Source organism: Harpia harpyja, chromosome 11 (genome assembly GCF_026419915.1).
Source record: "Harpia harpyja isolate bHarHar1 chromosome 11, bHarHar1 primary haplotype, whole genome shotgun sequence".
In the NCBI taxonomy this organism is placed as follows: domain Eukaryota; kingdom Metazoa; phylum Chordata; class Aves; order Accipitriformes; family Accipitridae; genus Harpia; species Harpia harpyja.
In genome coordinates, this window is record NC_068950.1 from 44,944,401 (window position 1) to 44,965,382 (window position 20,982).

At 40.9% G+C, this 20,982-nt stretch overlaps 1 protein-coding gene across 7 annotated transcripts in view; it reads left to right on the top strand.

Annotated features, from left to right (window-relative positions):
• The window catches only part of LRRC7 (leucine rich repeat containing 7), a 178,057-nt gene extending 157,799 nt beyond the window's left edge, over positions 1-20,258 (top strand). For 5 of the 7 annotated variants that reach the window (XM_052800651.1, XM_052800645.1, XM_052800646.1 and 2 more), the window contains 5 exons: positions 4,518-4,637; positions 9,710-9,928; positions 11,222-11,314; positions 13,968-14,042; positions 19,520-20,258. In XM_052800651.1, coding sequence (XP_052656611.1) covers positions 4,518-4,637; positions 9,710-9,928; positions 11,222-11,314; positions 13,968-14,042; positions 19,520-19,627 — 615 coding nt within the window. In that variant the 3' untranslated portion in view covers positions 19,628-20,258. Of the gene's footprint in view, positions 1-4,517; positions 4,638-9,669; positions 9,929-11,221; positions 11,315-13,967; positions 14,043-19,519 lie in introns of those variants that run through there. The other 2 variants (XM_052800647.1, XM_052800648.1) reach the window with 2 other exon arrangements.
• The last annotated feature ends 724 nt before the right edge of the window (positions 20,259-20,982 follow it).

Sequence of the window (20,982 nt, forward strand, 5' to 3'; positions counted from 1 at the left end):
TTATACGATACACAATCCAAAAAGCAAAGATGATAGAAATACAATTTTCCTACTCAATAATCTTGCTTTTTGGATTAAGTAGCTCACATGGCTGTCATTACTGCTTTCTGCTCTCGTGTTACAGACTGATGTGATCATTTTCTCAATGACTTAATCTGTGCGCAGAAATGGAGAATGTGTTTTGGTTTGTGACTGATCTTAGAAAAATTAAGGTAGAAATGTTTGATATGCATTTAAATAGGCTCCAAGAGACAGGGACTTTAATATTGGAACATTAATTGGGTATGCTGTAATAGTTGATGAGTTTTGAGTACATGCCTACCACACCTAAACTTATTTTAAACTTTTGTTGAGTGATGCCTGTAGAAAGAAAATAATTTTCTCAGTTTTTACTGTTTATTTTACAGCTATTAACGATATATTGTTGATAAGTACATACATACAAAATTATATACAAACAAATGTTTGATGGGAAAAGCACATATGACAAGCCAGGGAGGGACATTGCTGAAGTATTTTCAGAGTATCAGAGAGGCGATGCTGAGACCTTACTCTGCGTCACGTATGGCCACACCAGAGTCACAGCAGCAGCCAGTTGCAGATACTTGAAAGTGGTCGCACTGGTGGGATTGTGTGTAATGACAGGGGGCTACTGCAGTGCTAGAAGTGACAAGCATCGTTAAGTGTCTTACTGCATTAGCATCGGTAGCTGTTGGTACAAATTAGCAACATCTCTGTGAGTAATTAAAGGGTAACAGAGCACAGATCCAGGCGCTGAAATGTGATCATCTGCACTGTTAATTGCTGGACTGGCCTCAGGCATGGTTTGGCCCAGGCCAGCTGGCACCCTCCTGGGCAATCCCTGGCCAGGGCTCCGGCGTCAGCACTGGCCAGAAATTCCCAAAGGAGGGTTCCAATGACCGATTTAAGAGTTTAGATCCAAGCCTGTTTAGAAGAATAAGATAATTTAATGGCAGCAACATGACCAGATTGTGCTGGTTGGCCAGAGGACAGGTCTTAGCACTGCTTAGCTTACAAATACAGGCATATGCATCATACGCTGGATTTCCAAGCAAAGCTGTGATAGGTTAACAGTGCGCACGCACACACACACACACAGAGGTCATTGTCAGGTTTCTCCTGCTGTAACTTACTTTCCATACACTGTTAACTTCATTTACACCCTCCATTCAGCTGTCCCTGGATTTAAACAAGTCCTAATGTTAGTGTGTGCTTCTCTGTTGTTCAGCTGATGACATCTAGGTCAAATCTTAAACGTAGATGTGTGTGTGTTTGGACACAGACAGCTTTCCAGTGTTGGTCATACTGTTTTTTTCTTTCAAAGAATTTGTTTGTCTACTTGGGTATGTACTAATTCTTGTCACAAGTCCTTGAAAGAAGTCCATTTGACATCAGCTCCAAATAATGGTACTATTTTTCTACACACCTTTAGGAATAAGGTATTATATATCACTTTAAGAATTTTAGGCTGTAGATAATACAGATACTAATACGTGGATGTCTGAGGAAATTCGTGAAACTGTTTAGAATGACATGTTTTGGGGTGTGGTCTTACGTGAATTATTCTGCTTTATATTTCACCAGCATTTCATTGCTACATACCCATATAAAATGTGATGCTGAACTGCATGAAGGGGGTGTATTCTCTTACTGTACTGTTTGGAAAGCAGTGAGAAATTATTGTTGAACAAATAATATGAATGTTTAGTATTGTTTAATTTTATTCCTTCACATGTTCTAAGAATTTGCATTTCTTAATGAACCCAGGCCACAGCAGCTTAATATTGACCTCTTCTTCCTCCTTTCTCGTGGCCTAGATTCAAGAGAGTAATGAGTGAGGTCTAATTGTCCAGTGGAAGATCAGGAAATCAAGTATAGCAATTACTTATTTTGAGAAAGTTTATTACATCGATTCTATTCCATGTATAAAATGTTTGAACTGTTGCTTTTCATTTTTTACCGAGACTTAATAGATATGTAGGTTGTTTGCAGTCTGTCCGAGCTCTGTAAATGAATGGTATTGCAAGTAGACAAATTCATTTTACTGCAGAAAATGAAAAGAAAAACCTGTTATCACAGAATTTTCCTGTTTATTGAGAAAGCAGAAAGCACCCTCTATATTTTTTCTTTTTCCATTTTGGGTGCGAACTCACCTCTGCAGATTAGTCACTTGCTTATAAAAATGGCCCAGCGTTGTCTGCAGAGACAAAAGGAACACTTTTCAGAAGAATGCTTTCAATTTTTGGCATCCATCTCACAGTTCTTTTAAAAGTTTATGGTTTGGTGCACTTCATTCTCAGAAGCGTGCAGTACTGCCTCCCTTTAGGAACAGTCAGCATATTCACATGTGTCACATAGGAGGAAAAACAGAAGTTCCCTTAGGAAGCTGCCTCATTAATCCCCTCTGTCTCCGCAAGGTGAGGCCACCTAGCATGTTTTATAAAGTCATCTCACAGGGAGGTGAGCAGATTTCCAGCACAGCCTTGGGCACCTCGGTCTGTGGGTGACTCTGGAAGGGGTGACTCACATCACAAAGATGATGGCCTTTCTTTTTCATTGTTTTTTACTACTCCTCAGAGCAGGAAGTTTTGCGATTGTACTTTTTCATTTTAGAAGCTGTTTACTGCCCTGGTCTCAGATGATGTACCCCCCCGTTTGGATGAGGGTTATGTGGGGACATGCAGCAAACAGGGCAGAATGGCCGATTCCTGAGTTTACACAGGCACAAGGAGCCCTACCTGGGCCCCAGCTGGGACCCAAATTCTGACCTGCGGACAAACAGGGCTCGGCATGTCCTGGGCTGGGGAGCCTCGGGCAGGGGCTAACCCCTGGCAGCCTTTTCAGGCAGGCTGCTCACAGTCCTGGACGCCCGTCCGGACACAAAGGTTCACCTGCGTGTGAGGGCCTTAGAGCCATATCATCGGGTTCGTGCACGTCCGTACACCAGTGTGCAGCTCTGGGCCCAAATTTGCCAACGTTCGAGAGTGGTGTGCTGTCTGAGAGAGCAGCAGTACTGCTGCGTGAGGCACTGGGACCAGTGTCTGTTGAGCTGTGAGGGGTAACCTATGGAGAAAGTCCTGAGGTTGGTCTCATTTTTCCATTTTTCATCTGTGTAAAGAAAGCTCCACGGGGAGGTCTTGTGGTTTCAACAGGGGAAATGTTTTTCTGGTGGTTTTTAATATAAGGAAAATCACATCTTTCCTGATTTTTCCGGAAGACTTCTTGAATTATGAGAGCATTACAATGAAAGTTTTCTTTGATTTTAAATAATTAAGGTTGAATTTTTTTACTTAACCTCTGAGGAGTACGATTTAAATTGCAATTTACTTCTATTTGCTTTTAAAGGATTTTTAAGCTTGCATAAAAAAAAGTTCTTAATTGACCAGTTACCAGCTTTAATATTTCAAAGCAACAGTTTCATTTGTTCTTCAGTCGTCTAAAGAAGTGTTTCATGATTGTTTTAAATCTAAGCTGAAGAAGAAACTGCTTGAATGACAGAGGGGAAGAATGGACTTTTTTTTTTTCTTTGCAGATTACCATTAATCAGAACTGAATAAGCAGTTAACTGAATAAGCACTACATAATGCTAAGTGCTGTCAGTGGTAGTACAATGTTGGCATTTTGGAAAGTCTGACACAAAAAGCCATACCCACATTAGCAAAATTTCCAACTATGGTAAAGGAATACAGAAACAGATAACAGAAAATCAGGATGGGATAGAAAAAGTACACATGTCCTCAAAAGCACTGAAAACAGGAGTAAAATAACCAGGGGGAAAAGTGACAAAGAAGAAACAGGTATAAAAGGAGAGAAAAGTGAAAAATAATAACAAAAGTATCATCAAGCTCATTTAGGAAACTTTAAATGTGTGTTATGTCCATTCATATGCAGGAAAGCATTTAATTGCTGGTTAATATTGTACATATGATAGCCTGTTAACTTAGAACAAAACCAGCCACAGCCGAGAGAGAGGTCTGTGAGAAGCACACCACACACAGTGATGCACAGAGCATAGCGTGAGGCAAGAGTAGTCACAAGGACAATATTGCCATTAAGGAATATTTTCTGAAGAAAATATAAGCATATAATTTATCTTGGTGGCAAATACTTAATAGAAAAGTTTTTGATGCTTGAATGACCAGTAAGAAAGTTTTAACTCAAATGATTAATGACAGACTGCACGTTTAAGTATGGAACTTTGCCAAAATTTGTTTCTCCGAAAAGAATGAGTTATGTTAAATTAATTTTCTCTTTTCTCTCATCATTCATTATTCTCATTATTTCTCTTATATATCTTTCAAGATCTGCTGCTTGCAGGGAGTCCCACAGCAATATGATTACACATTAATGAAATACCATAGAAATTTAAAAGGATTTCCATTTTAGCAGTAGTGTGTTGCAGTTTAACTGGGTTGATTACTGAAATAAATATGAAGAGAGAATTTTCTGTCATGGTGTGACAGTGACTAAAGGCTGCCCTACCGTTTCTGCAACAGACCCCGTCGCAGCAGAGCAGCATCCTGGACAACGGGCAGGACGAGATGTCTGTGAGCAGCCAGTGGAACCCCTACCCGCTGGGGCGGCGGGACGTGCCGCCGGACACCGTCACAAAGAAGGTAAGCAGCACGAGCAAAGCTGCTGACATAGCTGTGGTTGTCGTCTTTTCCCAGCGAATCACTGGAAGGAGGAGAACAGGTTAATGAGGACAGGTTTGGGAAACACGTGTTTTTGTTTCAAAGCTTAAAGCAATAATCATTATGAACTAAGGATGGTGTTTTTATGCCTGCTACCCGTTGTTTATTTATGCAGATGCTAGTAGTTACATCTATAGCGTGTGAATTGGGCACAGTGGGCTTGGCAGGTGTATTCCTGTGTGTATCAGCCAGCCATCAGCTCCCTCTTACCCTGAAAAGTCTTCATTCAAATGTTTCATTTCAATTACATTCTTCAGTTCACCACAAAAAATAAATGTGTTGAGATGGAGGCCAGCCCAGTGTCTGGACAGTCACAGGCATTTTGGCAGAGACATCTTAGGCACGCTTCATTTGCTGATAAACTCGCTAGAAAGTGAGTACTAATTTCTAGTACCTTGAGGCGGTAGATATTAAATTCCAGTGCTTGGACCTGGCCTGTTTCTATGAAAACACTGGTGGCTCTCTCCCGGCCCCAGCTTGGCTCTGCTCATCGACTGAGAAATTGCCACTTTTATATGCTCTAATCATAAAGCTGGAGAATAGAGGATCTTGACGGACCAAACTGTGTTTGCAATCAGCTTTAGAAGGTGGAGCCACACATTTAAGCAGTGATAATTACATTGATTGTTATCTATATGGAGATCAGTCCTGCTCATTCCTGAAGTAAAGTCTTACGCATGAATAGAACTGGTGTGAAAGTCATAATGTGCACACTAATAACTTCTGTAGCATAATTAACTGTCAGCTCTGATGAGGCAAATATCTCCCTACCGGCTTCACATCTTTTTATCCAAGACAGTTTCAGAAGCAATAGCCCTTGCCTTCATACAAAAGTAGAGACAAGAGATACACATGTAGAAGAGGATTGCTTGAAGATGGGAAATGAAAACCACTGCACCTAGAGCAGCCCAGCGACTCCTTCCCAGGCACAGGAGGGTGAGGAGGAGAGGGTGCCCTGACATTGTTTCATGGAGTTGGCTCTGACAGCCAAGTTATTTGAAGGCTTTCTTTATCCTCTGATATGCAAGAAACTAGGATAAGACATTTAAGAGGAGTCACTGCTTATCTTCACTGGCATATTGGGATAAAACCTGCGTTTATCCATTCACACAATCTAACACAGTCTATGTCTTGCATTTGTGCATCATCAGTGTCACTGTAATAAGAAACTACAGATTCTGTTTTGTTCTGAATATTTCAGTATCTCGCTGCTCAGATGTGGTAAGTACAAACGTTGCATAACCGTACTGAAATCTGCTCAACTCAGTGGAGCAATCCATTGTTACATCTGTTGTCAGCTACTTTAATTATACTGTAAATATTGGACACTGAGCTGAAAATAATTAACTTTTGTGGTGGATGTTAAATAAAGTAAAGAATACAAATGAAATTGGGGAAGCAGTCTGCATAATAGAGATTTTTTTCTGCTGAATAAATAATTCACATTTCCAAGAAAGGCATCTTATCCACCTCCAGCAAGAGCCACAGCATGAATACACAAGAAGTAGTGATACGATCTCCTCAAACTCTATTAACAGGACTGAGAAGAAGAATTCTGAAAATTGTTTACCCACCATCCTCAGGAGGTGGTTTGCAATGTACTGTTACAACAATGCTAATCTCTTCTCCATTGAAAGTGACCTCGAGTGTCTTGGTTTCCCAGCATCTGGGGATTAAAATACAGCAATTATTTGAAGTCTGACTCAGAAAATCTGGTATAGAATTGAAGTTCAACATAACAAACAATTAAATTATGTAAATATAAATTGTAGTGTATATTTTGTTTTTTCACTAACATAACAGTACTAGTGTGAATGGGCTCCTGCAGAACAGAGCCATTACATGGTAGAGCTGTACCTGGGAAATCACTGGAAGAAGAGGCAGGACTTGTTCTTCCAAGGGGAAGAGCATGTACTATAGACGGATGGACTGTGTACTCAGGCTGATGTACGTATATAGACACAGTAATGTGTGTTCCTAAATTATCCACACATAGAAGGCTACTATACATGTAGTGATGGCTATTTACGTATGTTAGGTAGGGTGGGAATACTACACAGTAATCCTGACATAACTTGGGGGGGGGGGTGTGAGTGGTTGTGTCCTTTTTGCTGTTCAGAATATAGATTAAATGCCAGTTTTATTTTAAGTATAATCATTTATGTGATCATCCCATAATTTATGGGCTATTTCTCTTATGGAAAAGTTGGATATTTTAATCTTCAAACTGAATAATCCACTGATTTATTAAAAGACTACAGTATTTATTCTTCCTGGAAGATTACTTTTTCTATCATGTCAACAAGACAAGTCAGCTACATGCCTGATCAAATCAGTTGTATTCTGAGTTCGCTGCTCCTCTGTAAAAAGGGAAGGGGTAGAAGTGTGGCAGGGGATCACCAAAAGGGAACTTGGAAATCACTCCTTATGGAAAAGAGAGGTTGAAGAGTGAGAGTGAAGATGGAAAATGAACAGACATCAGGCCGGCCAACCTGGGCGCAGGGTGACAGCCCTCTAAGAGGATGAGCTACACAGGTTTGGGGATGCGTAGGACTGTTAGTTGGCCTCTTCTACTGCAGGATTGTAGCAGCCCACAGGAAGGCTGAAGCCATGCAAACTCTTGGAGATCCCTGCGTGGGCTATAATGGTCTGGGTGAATGTGGAGGAGCGTATGCTATGGAACTGGAGCAAGGCAGCTGCCTCAAAACTGGGACATACAAAAGTGTCTGAGTCACCGTTTCTCTCCCTTTCTGACTTGGGAGTATTTCTGTTAGCCACAAACGAGAGGCTGGAGGCTCTTTCTGTTTCATTTCCAGCATCTGCTGTTCAATACAGAGGTCTTTTAACCTGATAAATAGGATTTGAGGTTTTTCAGTGAAGAAGCAAAATTTTTTCTGTATTTGAAATAGACGTCTTCCTCTGAGGCAGACAATACACCCGCTGTGGACTGCTGTGGTGGATATGGGATTATATATGGGGCAAACAGCAGAATTTATGAGATTCTGCTTTTTTGGGGATCCTCTTGTGTTGAGTATGATGCAACATGAAGTACAAAATCGTGCTGCACCCGGTCACCTGCTCACCTTGCATCTCCACGGTGCAGGGTGACACGGATTCAGCAATCCGCTGCGGGCATGGTTTGTTGCCGCTAGGGAGTTAATGAATAGCTAAGAAATCTGTCTTGAGCATTTTCCTTCCCTTCTGATTTTGGTTGAATTGAAGATCTCTCTGACCTGTAGAGTGGGATGTTCGCAGTACAGACTGACTTCACCAGGCTATTCTTGAAGTAAGTTTGTCAATGTCTATTAAGCACTTTCATGTACACAGGTGAGCTGTGTTTTAAGAAGAGTTTGGGGATTGACGATTTGGGCACAAGGAGTAAGAGATTTCTCTGTCATTACTCACTTTGAGACTATCCCTCCTGTACTAAATTGAAGAACTGTTAGACATGTATTCTACCTAGTCCCTTTCTTCAAATGTTGTCAGCAAAAAAGTAAGACAGAGCAGATCAGTTTTGCTTGGAGTCACTGCATGTCTTGCTGGGATTCTGTGTCAGTGACACGAGTAGCTCCAACTGCATCTGTATTAATGATGTGTTCTGCAGACAAATCTTGGAAATCCAATAAGATGTATTTTTGCTATGGCAACAAGCAATTAATTCCAATGCCCTGTCTGCTATAACTTCTGAGGCTGGATGATTGGCCAATGGGTAAGAAATGTTTTGATCTTTCGCTGTATTAAATTTAATCTTGTCTAAAATACAGTCTCACAATTGGTGACTCTTCCACCCAGGGTCATAAAGGTTCAGTAGTACTGGGGATTAGATCTTCATGACGAGACATGATTGTGTCTTTGGCTGGTGTAAACTTAATGTGAAACATCATTTAAGTAGGTCTGGTTTGTCCATAGAGACTTGCAGACATTGAGACATGCAATCTTAATGCTCTTTCACATTCAGGCTGTTCAAATAATAGTGCTGGTTGATGGGTGCATATAATCTGAAAATTCTCAGTAGCAACGGTGTAATATTTCATGGAGATGATAGTATTTGACCATACAACGGAGCATGAATTCTGCTCATTCCCTTGTGGCTAAGTTGCATGTGATTATTTTGTAAGCAACAACATCTGAATCCTGTAAACATGAAAAGTATAAAATTGTCTCAACTCAATTTATGTTGTGAAGATTTGCATCAAATATTTATGAAATTCATGTGCCTAAAAAGAGACTGTATATCAAAGAGTAAGCAAGCATGCAACTTTACCATGTCAAGAACATGCTGTCAAGCATACAGAAAGCAAACCTCACCTGATAGATCACAGCTGCAAACGTGAAAGGCAATGGGGATGGAGGGGGTAGAAGCATGATAGCCGTCATCCATTTTTTTCTGAAAATATCAAAAGGCCAAGTCAATGTAAATGCAGTATTTCACTTATATTTACAAAATATTACAGCTTCAAATCAGTAGATATTATCATAGAAATTTGATAATTAGTTACATTTTGTAAAAGCCACATCTGTTCCTAGGACAAGGCATAGGATTTAATTGATTATGCTTTCCATACACAGTGCACAATACTGGCCATTATCTGTATTTGTGTTATAAATCTTATTCCAAACTATCCTCAGGAAAAAAAACATTCCGGTATCTTCAGAGTGTGCTGTGATGAATAATCCGCCCTACTTCAATTTATTAAATGTTTTCAGTTCACAAAACATTCTGAGCAGAAGCATATATCATGACATGAGGAAAAAAAATATTTTCTGTTTATAAAACATACTGTATATGGCTAATTTCCCTTAAACCTCCTAGGGTCACTAAATGCAATGGGCATATCCTTGCTGCTTTTAATCGCGGTTTTTTCCGACTGTGGTCAAAAGGCAAACCTCTGATATGATTTAAGAGGTTTGCTTTTACTTGACTCTGTAAGTTGTAATAATTGCTTCTTTTCAGCTTCCTGAATTTCTGGCCTAACGGGTTACGTTACCCACAGGCAGGTAGCCATATCCAGACTCTAATGGGATCACAAAGCCTACAGCATCGGAGCCGCGAGCAGCAGTATGAAGGAAACATGAACAAAGTCACCATTCAGCAGTTTCAGCCACCACTGCCTATTCAGATTCCCTCTTCGCAGAGCTCTCGAGCCCCTCAGACAGGGCGGTGTTTAATCCAAACCAAGGGTCAGAGAAGTACGGATGCCTATCAGGAGCAGGTGAGAAAGCATGTCTATAGAATAACACTTTGACAAAAATGTTCTGGTTTTTTCTGCCCTATATACAGCTGGAAAAGGGAGCCTAGGGCAATAACAGAGGGCAGCTGAGCCAGGCAGCACGGGGGAGGCATGGCTGAGCTGGAGGCGGGCGAGCAGGTCTGTCCTCTTCCCCAGCACCAGGGACTGACAGCGGTTTTTTCTTGGACTGACCAAGCAACACAATTTGGCACTGAAGTTCCTGAACAGAGCTGACATCACCGCGTCATACCGAATTAATTTGCAAATTCCCCAGTAACCTGGTTCAGTGCTAACAGTGCAGCGTATTTGGCAAGGTGCTGATCTTCTCAGATCTTTATGGGCTGCTCCAGTTTAGCCCTACGAAAGGCCAGCTGTAGCTCCAGTGCCCCCAGTCTAACAAAATGGGTGCTGATGAGTTTCTTCATTAAGTGGTCCTATCCCCATTATATTTGGCCTTAATGACTGCAATAACTGTTTGAGGCACCTGACTTGCAGAATAAGGTTCAGAATCATTAGTAAACCTTTCTCTTGTGTAAAGTGTTGGTCAATCCACGCAAGCAGCTGCCTGTATTAAGTCCCTGAGTATCGCATTGAGATTCAGAAGCAATTGCTTGTATGGCTAGAGTACATGCTCTGACTGGCTCCATGAGTAGTCATTAAGCTACACTGAGGTCATTTTTATTTTACATTCAATTACCCAATGCCATTTAGAGTCATCCTGACTAAAAGATAAGATTCAGCACTATTTTCTGGAGTGAGGCACTTGGAAAAGTCGTTGGTGCTCAGCACAGGCTGATGCTGACAATGGTCTGAAGATCTCTGAGCTTCAGAGTACTTATTCCTTGGGTTTGTCCCAAGCACAGCACCCGGGGATGCTGCATGTGTGACACCTTCTGGCAAAATAAAAGCGCACAAGATGAAGCTTCACTGACAGGTTTATCCCGATGTTTAAGTGAAAAATTTGGCCAATGTGAACTGCTCTTTCACAAGTCTAAAGGTGGTTTTTTTCTCCTTGAAAATAAAACTTTAAAATATATGCAGAAATACATACAGCACTGTGAATATTATGGTGTCATTGCAGCATGCTAAAATCATGAAAATACCTTCAGTTTATAACAATATTCTACTGACTTTTACTGTATTGTGCAGTACAGCTTTTGAGAGGGTCAACTCGTCTCCTTAATGGTGAAATGGGATATATGCAAAGAAGATGCCATTGTTTAGATAGGCTTTAATGTTGGCATTGACTTATCTTGCCCTTTCTTTTTAACCTAGTTTTGTGTGAGGATAGAGAAGAATCCTGGCCTTGGTTTTAGTATCAGTGGTGGAATAAGTGGACAAGGAAATCCATTCAAACCTTCTGATAAGGTAAGTTACAAATTTCTCTCTAAATGGTCCTTATTTTAGAGTGCCGTATAGTGGAGACATAGATAGCATGAGTGAAATTTTTAAGCACTTCTGTTGTGATAATTGAAAGAAATTTTCCCTTTGGCTTGTTTTTGTTAGGGGAGTGTTCACTTTTTTTTTTTCTGGTTAATGAAGATGAGAGAATCAAAACAGAAATCACATGGGTGTCTATCTTATATTCCATGTATAAGATAATTTTTAAGATTGTTTTCTGGAGAATTGTGTCTCTCACTTTTTTCTTTTAAGAGTCAATATAGGCCCTGATTAAACTTTAACTAAAGTCATTAGAGGGAACACTAAACCAGTAACAGCATCACTAGGTAGCTGAAAAGCCAGGGTTTATAGCAGCTGTATCAAATAAAATCGGCCTGGCCTGCAAACTGGTCTGGAGAACATTGGTGCCTTACAAACACCATGGCAAGCAGTCTTCTGTTCTGTACTGCGAATTAAAAATGTCACCATTATGGTACATGATGGTCAGGGAGACTCAGTGTTCATTCTGAGAATTACACATTTAAGAGGTTGATAAATCTCTTTACAGTAAAAGGAAGCCTAGTCAAAATACAACAGCTGGCTATTATCAACAACAGAGGGCTTTAGGATTAGGAAATGGACTCTTAGACCTGTGAATTTATCTGTTCTGTGCAGTAAAACTGACTGGAGTTTGTTGAAAAACAAGTACTATTGGTACCTCTCTGTTAAACATATTCTTATAGTTTACTTTTTTTGATAATACTTGATTCAGTTTTAAGAGGCAGTCATAACTTCCATAAATATTGAGAATGTTTGGCAAATGATGAATTTAAAACTGTCTTTTCATCTCTTCTCAAAAATTTGAGATCTGCGTGCAAATTAAAAAAGTAATTTCCCCACCACTCTGAATTACAACAGAAAGCTAATTGGAAATGTAAAATACGCTTGGAAATACCAATCTAACAATCTTAATTCCTTTTAATCTTCTCATTAATAATCCCTGTTTTGAACTTCAAGAATAGGTCCATTTAATGTACATAACTATCAGGCATTTTAACGACGATCCCTTAAAACTTACTTATTTTTGGTGTGCTTTGAGACTGCACACTAGGATTACAGTTTATAACGACATGGTCTTTTTCCCCACAGTTTCATGTGTGATGTTAGAATTAAACTATACTTCCACTGTTTTATCACTTGCGTGAAATTACTAAAGAAGAGTCGATACCCCACTATGAATGTGTCTGTACCAGTAATACATGCAGTGCAGTAACAGCTGTAGATAGACTTAATTTTACCAATAACAGAAATGCAAAATTGTGTGCTAAGGGAGTGATAGGGTGGTTAAATTGAAGGAATTAATAGTTAAAAGTTTTTTTATGTGTTGTTACTCTGAAGCAATGCTTCCCACACTGTTAAATCAGATTTATCATGTTTTAAATATCACAGAAGCAATTAAAAGGGTGATGCTGTCTCTCGTCATACATACCAGACGTTTGTGATGGTTTTAAGTCAGGCATATGGTACTATTCTGTCTATAAGATGAAATTAGTGGGGATGGCAGTGAGCACTCTTCTGCGTAGTGATATACCTCTGCCCTGACACGCTGCTGGTACTGTGATGAAAGGACAGGAAAAGCAGTAAAATGCACAGGAGCGATCAGTCATTTCAAATGGCAGACTTGTGTCACAAGTTAATAGCACATGGATGAAATACAAGCAGCCCATCGCTCTGCTCCCGAGGAGCTCAAGTTTTTATAAGGTTGACAGAAATACTGGACAGTACCTTGCTCCAGAAGGCTATAAAATCCCTCAAGGGCGCACATGATTTGCATGATGATACCAAGCAGGAAATTTCTCTGGTGTCTCTGGGAGCGATGTGCATGGCTAAAATTTAGCCTATGCTCACTTCTAAAGTCTGCTTAAAGGTATTTACCCTTGGCAGCAGGGTAAGCACAGCAGAGAAAGTGAGACTGAGGGTACAGAAGTACAAGGCTGCGTGAGCGGTATGGGAAATATTTCAAATGTGTTCATCATCTAGGAAGTCAATCTTTGATTTGGGGTTTTATTAATATATTTTACTGAAATTCTGAATACAAATCTAAAAATATCCTTTATTACTTAATAATTTTTCCCCTTTCAAAGTCATTCACTCCTCAGACACTGGATTAAGTGACGTCCTACAGACCATTGTACTGAATATCTCAAGGGCTGAATATCAAGACTGCTTTTTAGAAATTTTTTTAAACTTTTTTTTTTCCTAGAGGAAGTAAACAAAGATTACTGTATAGATCATGGTACGCATTGTTCTAATAAATTAATGCTTGCTCCATTTTTAATTATCCTCCTGATAACCCTGTTACTCTTGCCCTATTCATATCGGACATTATTTTGTGATATGGAATCTTAGTTTCAAATGACCCACAATTATGTTTCTATCAGGCAGTAGCTAGCTGAAGGGCACAGGGAGCTGCTACACACCCATACTAGTGTTTGATTACAAACAGATTAAAAAAAGACTTTAGTGTTTAGACTGTTGCCAGAGTATATAAAGCCCCCAGCCACCAGTTAGGGAGACACCTGTATTTTGGGAACTAGTTCTTGGTGATAGCATCCTAACCTCTGTTACTTCTGACTTATAGGGTATCTTTGTTACTAGGGTTCAGCCTGACGGACCAGCCTCCAGCCTGCTCCAGCCTGGCGATAAGATCCTCCAGGTATGGATGGATTTAACTGCTTTGTAACTGAACTGAGTCTTTGCATCTTAGAAGTACAATGATACTGTGTTCAGGACAAGTTAACTGCTAGTTTTGTTGTTATGGTACTTTAATATCGTTCTATAACAAAGTGTTACTCGCAGTACTTTTGAAAGCTGGTCTCGGAAGGAATAAAAAGCCGTTTGAAAACAAACTGAGGATATGGAAAAGGCACTGGGGTGTGCTGTCCAACAGCCCCTCTGCCGCAAGCGGGGAGCTGAATTAAACCCAGGGAGCACACTGAGAGCAGAGGGACCATAGCACAGCAAGGAGCTGGGCTGTCCTTCATTTGGCCTGGCAGTTTCTGCTCCCTCCCCAGGGACGCTGTTAAGGCACACAAATGCCAGCACCAGCCTTTTGGGAGGGAGTGGCACTGCAGGAAAGGGTTGATGCGTACCACTTGTCACAGGAATGATCCGGGTGACACAATTCAAACTTAAAATAAAAATAATCCTTGAATCATATCCAGCTTTTCCACACTAACAGCACAAGAAGGTGCAGGGAGAAAGGAGCTTTACAGGCAGTTTCACGAGCATAAGTATATGACAAAGCAAGACATGTTTATAACTGTCACCTTTGCAGCTGATGTGACACTGGTGTAAGGAGCTATCTAGTCACATTTTTTGACAGAATGGTAACTGGCAATATTTATGCCTCTCTTTTGCTGCCTCAGCATTTTTGAATGCACTCGCATGAAAAACAGCCACTACTGGATCCGCTACCGGATCATGGAAGCATCTGCATAATTTACAGAGAAATCTCAGCTTTTTGTTTTCTTTTTTGTTTCTGCAACAAATATTTTCTGTATTCCACTGAACTTTTTAAATAGAAAGACAGACTGTTCCTGAACATACCTTTCAAAAATTCCTCTTTCACAGAAAACAATGGCTGTCCCTGTAGAGAAGGGTTTTCTACCATATCCTGCAAGGTTGTTTCTTTTTTTTTTGTTAAGCCTGGAAAACGTGTTACCACCGGCAGCAAATAGTATTACTTTCGAGAGAGTCATTCTTGTCATCTGAAAGGCTTATAACAGTTTTTAAAACCATTCACACTGATCAAGGGTAAGAGGTTAACTGTGTTTTAATCGGTTATATGAAGGAAGTCAGCAAACCAAGGATGTTTCAGATGTCTTCGGTAGCCTCCCTCACTCTTCTGTTCCCCCCTGCCCCTCCTACCCGGCACGGGCACTGCAGTAGTTAGCAGCTCTGAAGTCTACGATAGGCAACTCCAGTTTAATTGCTAGTGTGTTTAGAAAACAGCGAAAATAGCAAAGCTAAATGAAGTACAAAATTAGCTAGAGATCCTTAGAATAATCAAGGTGCTATATTGAAAGCTGAGCTTAGTAACAGAAACAAAAATAGTTAAGAATAAAATATGTTAAAAAGTAACAGCAAAATAAGGTGAGAAGGTTGCCTGCGGGGGCAAGCAGTGGGCATATGCTGTGGAAATAGTGTTAATGGAGTCGTGCAAGGGCTGTATTGGTCTGGGCAGGGACAGGTCTGCTGCATGTGTGTACCTAGCTTGTCTTCATCAAAGATGTACCCTTTTGACCTGCATTTATTTTATAGCTATTGTTATGTCAAATGATTTCTCTTGATGGGCACAGGCCATCAGGAGCTGGGATTTCTCATGTTTCAGCATGTATAGGAGCATTTATGTATACTTATATAATCACATTTAAGGTACTGCTGCATTTTTGGGGGGATAGCAAATTTCACTCTCCTGATTTATTCATCACTTACATTGATGAAGTTTGTTTGACTTTGCACTCTCAGTCATTCTCGTAGGGTTGTGGATCAGTCTCCACAGAGTTTCTCGTTTGTCACTGTCAGTACATCATTTCAAATTCTCTGGCAAGAACATTTTCCTTTTATTTGCAATTACTTCTACCCGTGCATAATACCTGTTACCAGGTGTTGATTTATATTGTGGCAAGTAAAAGGGCGGTCATTAATCTCATGAAGGAATTAACAGAGAAAAAACATAACTGTGATGAAGGATATTTTACTTCTCAAATTTAAGCAATGCCTTTAGCTAAAAGGATCCAGCTCCCTAGGCAGTAAGAACTTGAAATTATTAATTCTCACTGGCATCACTTCACCTCCACCCCCGTTTTCCACTGTTACCATCACCTGTTTGCATTTATGTCATGAGACAATCCCCCGCCAGAGACAAGGGCTTTGTAAGACCAGTTACTGTGTAGGAGGAGGTTCCTCTTCACCCGTCATCTCTCCTCTTTGGCATCCGTAGCTATCTGCGCCACTTGGCGTCTTCCACACGTGCGCTGGTTGTGACACCAGCTTTTGCGGGGACTCCGAGGGAGGAAGCATCTTCCTGTGCCTCCTCAGTCTTAGCCCGCTCTGTCCTCACGCTGTCTGCCCCGTGATCTGCTTTTAGTATCATCTAAATCTTCGTGCTACAGACTCTCCCTCCCGTCATGTCTGTCTGACGCTTTCCCCCCCAGCATTACTGGCTGTGTCGCTGTGACTGGAGCACCTCCGTGGCTGTGCACCTTTTGTGCTCCCATGCGGGGAATCCAGTTTACTCAAGATGGTGCACAGGAAGATATTATCAGACCAAGGCTCCAAGGGGAAATTTTTTAAACATTTACATGGAAGAATTTGCTTAGCAGGATGTTTTCAGGAGAAGCAGTAATGTTTCTGTCATGCATTTATGTATCTCCCCAAGCAGTTTTGGTAAAAGTGGGAGGGAAGATATAAAAATTAAAAGGCTTGACATTCCCTGGGTGGACTTACCCAGCTCCCGGAGAAACTGTCATTCTTAAACACGTTTTTGCCCGATGCCTGTTTTTGACAGAAAAGAGTGTGTGTGTGTGTGTGTGTCATCTGCAGTGAACAAATTCTGGTCCTTACAAGTCCAGAAGCCCACAGCCCCGCTGCGATCCTGCGGGGAGCAAAATTGTTGTATCTTTCCTTTCTGTGTCATAAGCTCTTCAGTTATTTATTTGATAAGAATGATTTTTCTGTTATAAAATTAGCAGCAGTTTTAGTAGATGACTTCTAAGGAGGAACACAGTTTACGGCGCTGCTAAGTCTGTCAGCAAGGAGAGAGCAGCTCTGTCAGCCATGTCGTACAATTTTGCCACTGTATGTTTAAGGCTGCCCTTCAGTTCTAAGAAACCTTGTTTCGGTGGCTCCACGATTCAGCTAAAACCCATTCTTTCTGTCTAATAGTTAGAACTAAATAGTAACTCAATGTGTAAATATATATGTGAATTTCATAGCATATTTTGCGGGGAATGTGAGACCACAGCAGGAATGAAAGAAGTAGATTCTGATTATCATTTATTTATATGTTAAATAACAAATCCCTCTGGGTGTGGCCTGCTTAGGTATTTTTGGATGTGTATCTATCTCCTACAGCTCTCTTCCACTGAGAAACTTTTCTTGTAGAAAAGAGGTTTCTCCTCTAGCTAGAGCTGAACTTGCACAACGTTTTCCTGTACCGTTCACTGCGCAGCTTGAAAATGAGAAGGGGAGTGGGCAGAGCTGGCCTGCTCTCAGGTTTGTTTGCAGGTTCTTTTATTTTTTTTTTTCCGAATGAGCAGTACAGATCCCAGTGAGCTGTGTGGTGAATAATATGAAACTTCTTCAGTTTCCCTCTGAATTGCATCCGAGTTCAAGCTGACCTCAGACTGAATGTCAAATGGCTGCCTAGTTTTGGCACATAAGTGAACGACTTTTTTGAAACTTTTCCTGCCTGAAATTTGCATTCCTGTTTCTCAGTGCAAACGTATTTTACTGTATTAAGCTAAACAGTACTACATGAATACAGGCAAGCTACTTTTCACTATTGCTTGCATGCAGCTTTTTCTGCATGAGCCTGTTGGCATCCCTATGCAGTTGTAGGCACTAAAGCTCGCAGCAGCTGATACCTTTGAACAGAAGCCTTTAAGTGCCAAGAAAGCACCGGCATGCTCATGGGCTGCCTGTTTCGGTAGAGAGGTGTGTGCAGCACTTCTTTGAGTTCTCATTCTGGGCTGGGCATCCTTTAATACAGCGAGAGAGCGCGGGGCATCCTTTCTGCAAGCCCCTGGTCCGGGGGGAGGATCTTCTGCAAGGAGACGACCGGCAGCGGGCCTGGGTGAGCTGGGGCGACCCGAGCACCCTGGGGGGCTCTGGCCGCCCCTTTGGGCTGCTTGTCCAATACCTCGGCCATGCTGACTGCTGGTAAGGAGCGGCTCTTGAAGACTGTCTTCCATATTTAATGTGGCGTAGTATGGTTTTGTTGTGGCCGAGAAGATACCCATGTATAACAGTCTGGATATGTGCAACAGATGTCTGATAGTTCTTCTCTGGGGCTGTAATTTCACAGCAGCGGTACTTCATTAACCAAAGCATGAAGGCTTCACTAACCTATTTTTAAATGTTAGTTAAAATATATATATATATACACACGTATATGTATTTTGTTAAAGTGCAGTGTGTTTATAGAGTTGCTGTAAGCTAGAGAGACCAGATTTTGCCGCGGACAGCCCTACAGCCGGTCTCTCGATTACCTTCCCAGCCCCGGCAGCCTCTGTGACGACTGCCTAGCACCGGTCCCAGCTGTACACCCGCGCCTTCCCGGACGTGGTCAGGAATGGGCTCCACGGGTAAAGGACAGTGGAGGTTTCTGCCGGTGGCTTTGGGGAGGGAAGGGGAAGCTTTGAACCAGCCGAGCGTTTACCTGCCTGTGTGCAAGCCCTGGAGTAGGGCCACGGGAGTCCGAGGACTGAGCTGGCACCTAGGGAGTAATCCTGAGGCTTTCGTGGATGGCTAGATGGCAGGGCTCTGCAGCGAGCGTTACCTTTGTTCAGTACCTGGTCACCCTCACGGGCTGGCTTTATTCTGTGGAATGGTGGATCTTCTGCTTTGGCTTATTGATCACACTCAGGAAGCTCTTAGAAATTATGTTTAAAATGTGACTATTTTAAATAGCATTGTAACAGACAAGTTATAGGAAGATTTAATTAGCATGAAAGCAGAACAGTTTATTCAGTGATTTTTTTCCCTCTTTGTACCTGCAGTATGTCTGCATCTGATCAGTCGGAGCCTCCTTTGTAGTCAGCAATGCATTCTGGCAGCATTAACGTCCTTTGAGCTTCACAGCAGGTGAAACTCTTACCTCCCAGAGTTACTGTTTTGTCAGAAAATATGCAGAATATCATAGAGTCACAGAATAACTGAAGTTGGAAAGCAGACCCGGAGGTCATCTAGTCCAGCCCCTGCTTGAAGCGGGGGAGTGCAGTATCTGTCCAACGGAGGAAGAGAAATGTGTTCTCTCAGTGGTACAGTCAAACTCCTGTTTGCGGGAAATCATTATACGACTACTGTTTACTTTAGCCTTGGTTTTAATTTTCATATATCCCTCTGCTCCCCCAAAATGAAGACACTAAAGAGAATCTCATTTGGTTTCTCCTTGTTTTTGTGTTACAGGCAAATGGACACAGTTTTGTACATATGGAACATGAGAAAGCTGTATTACTACTGAAGAGTTTCCAGAATACAGTAGACCTAGTTATTCAACGTGAGCTTACTGTCTAAATATTTTTTTATAAATAGTAAATATGTCTAGCCAGATCTAATGTTCAAACAGATTTATACATAGGAAACAAATTTTTGCCAATTGCTGGACCAATGGCAAACAGTAGTGCCAAATGTATAATACTATATGTTAGTACCAATCATCTTGGAAAAAAAATATATTAACTATATAAATATATTGTTCATGTGGCTATGTATTAGTTTTAATTGTCAGCCTCTGGCTGTGCATTGGTGCGTTTTTTTAATCAAGTTACTTCTTAAAGTCAATTTCATATGATTTCAAAACACAGAAGCACATACAAATTCTTTAGGAATTCTGCTGTCCATCAGAAACACTGCCTCAAAGTTGTATATGCCTTTATAAAGATAAAATATATTAACCTGTACTTCCCATGAAATATTTCTATCATGTCACATACAAAAATATAGAGAAAAAATATTTTCATAAACACCTCAAAGAAAGTATATATTAAATTAGATTTAATAATGTTCATTTATTTTCAATGCAAAGATATTATATGCCTTATGAAAATACCTGTACATATGCAGTGTGTATAGCTGGCTCCATATTAATTAGTAAAAATGTCACTATACAGGGTGAGATACTTAATAAATTATACTGTCAACTCTGGGACCTAGATATAAATAACCTACATGAAAATTGGTTAACTTCCTTTTGTTTGACATGTTTAGTTGATTCCATGTGAACACACTAAATGGATGAACAGTGAGTTTAGACAGGTATGGTCCATAAATGGAAGAAGCTTGTGATGGGTGGCAGTAAAACTTTTTTTGTTGCTGCTAATTATATTATTTAACTTTTTAATTTCAAATTATAGCCCCTTTACTTACATTCCCCATTCCCCCAGTCTTACATCGTTCTGTGTTTTTACTCTGGTCCAGGCTGCGCTAGCCCCTGCTCGCTATATTCACTGTCAGTGAGGCTTTAACCTTTATACAATCCTTTCTTTGAGTAATAGTCTCTTTAAAAATGAATGGGTGCAGATTTTGTCTGAGATGTGGTGCATCACAGGGGGAGCAGCGAATAACACTGGGCGAGCCTGGGAAAAGCTTTCCCACTGAAGCGCACAGTTTGAAAACCCGTCAGGTAAAAGTCCCAGGGCTGTTCCCAACAGAGAATACTGACAGCACAGAACTTTGCCAAACTGCTGTTGGTTCAGCAGTCCAGGTGTCCGTTGTGTTTATAACTGACAGCGAGATGGAAAAACATAAGAAAACCTCCCACCAGATGTTTTCAGGGGATCCAGTTTCCATTGACCTGAATGACACCGATGGCAAAGGACCGCAGGGAGAGCCGGAACCTGCTGCAGGAGGGCCAGGCTCACTCACAGCTT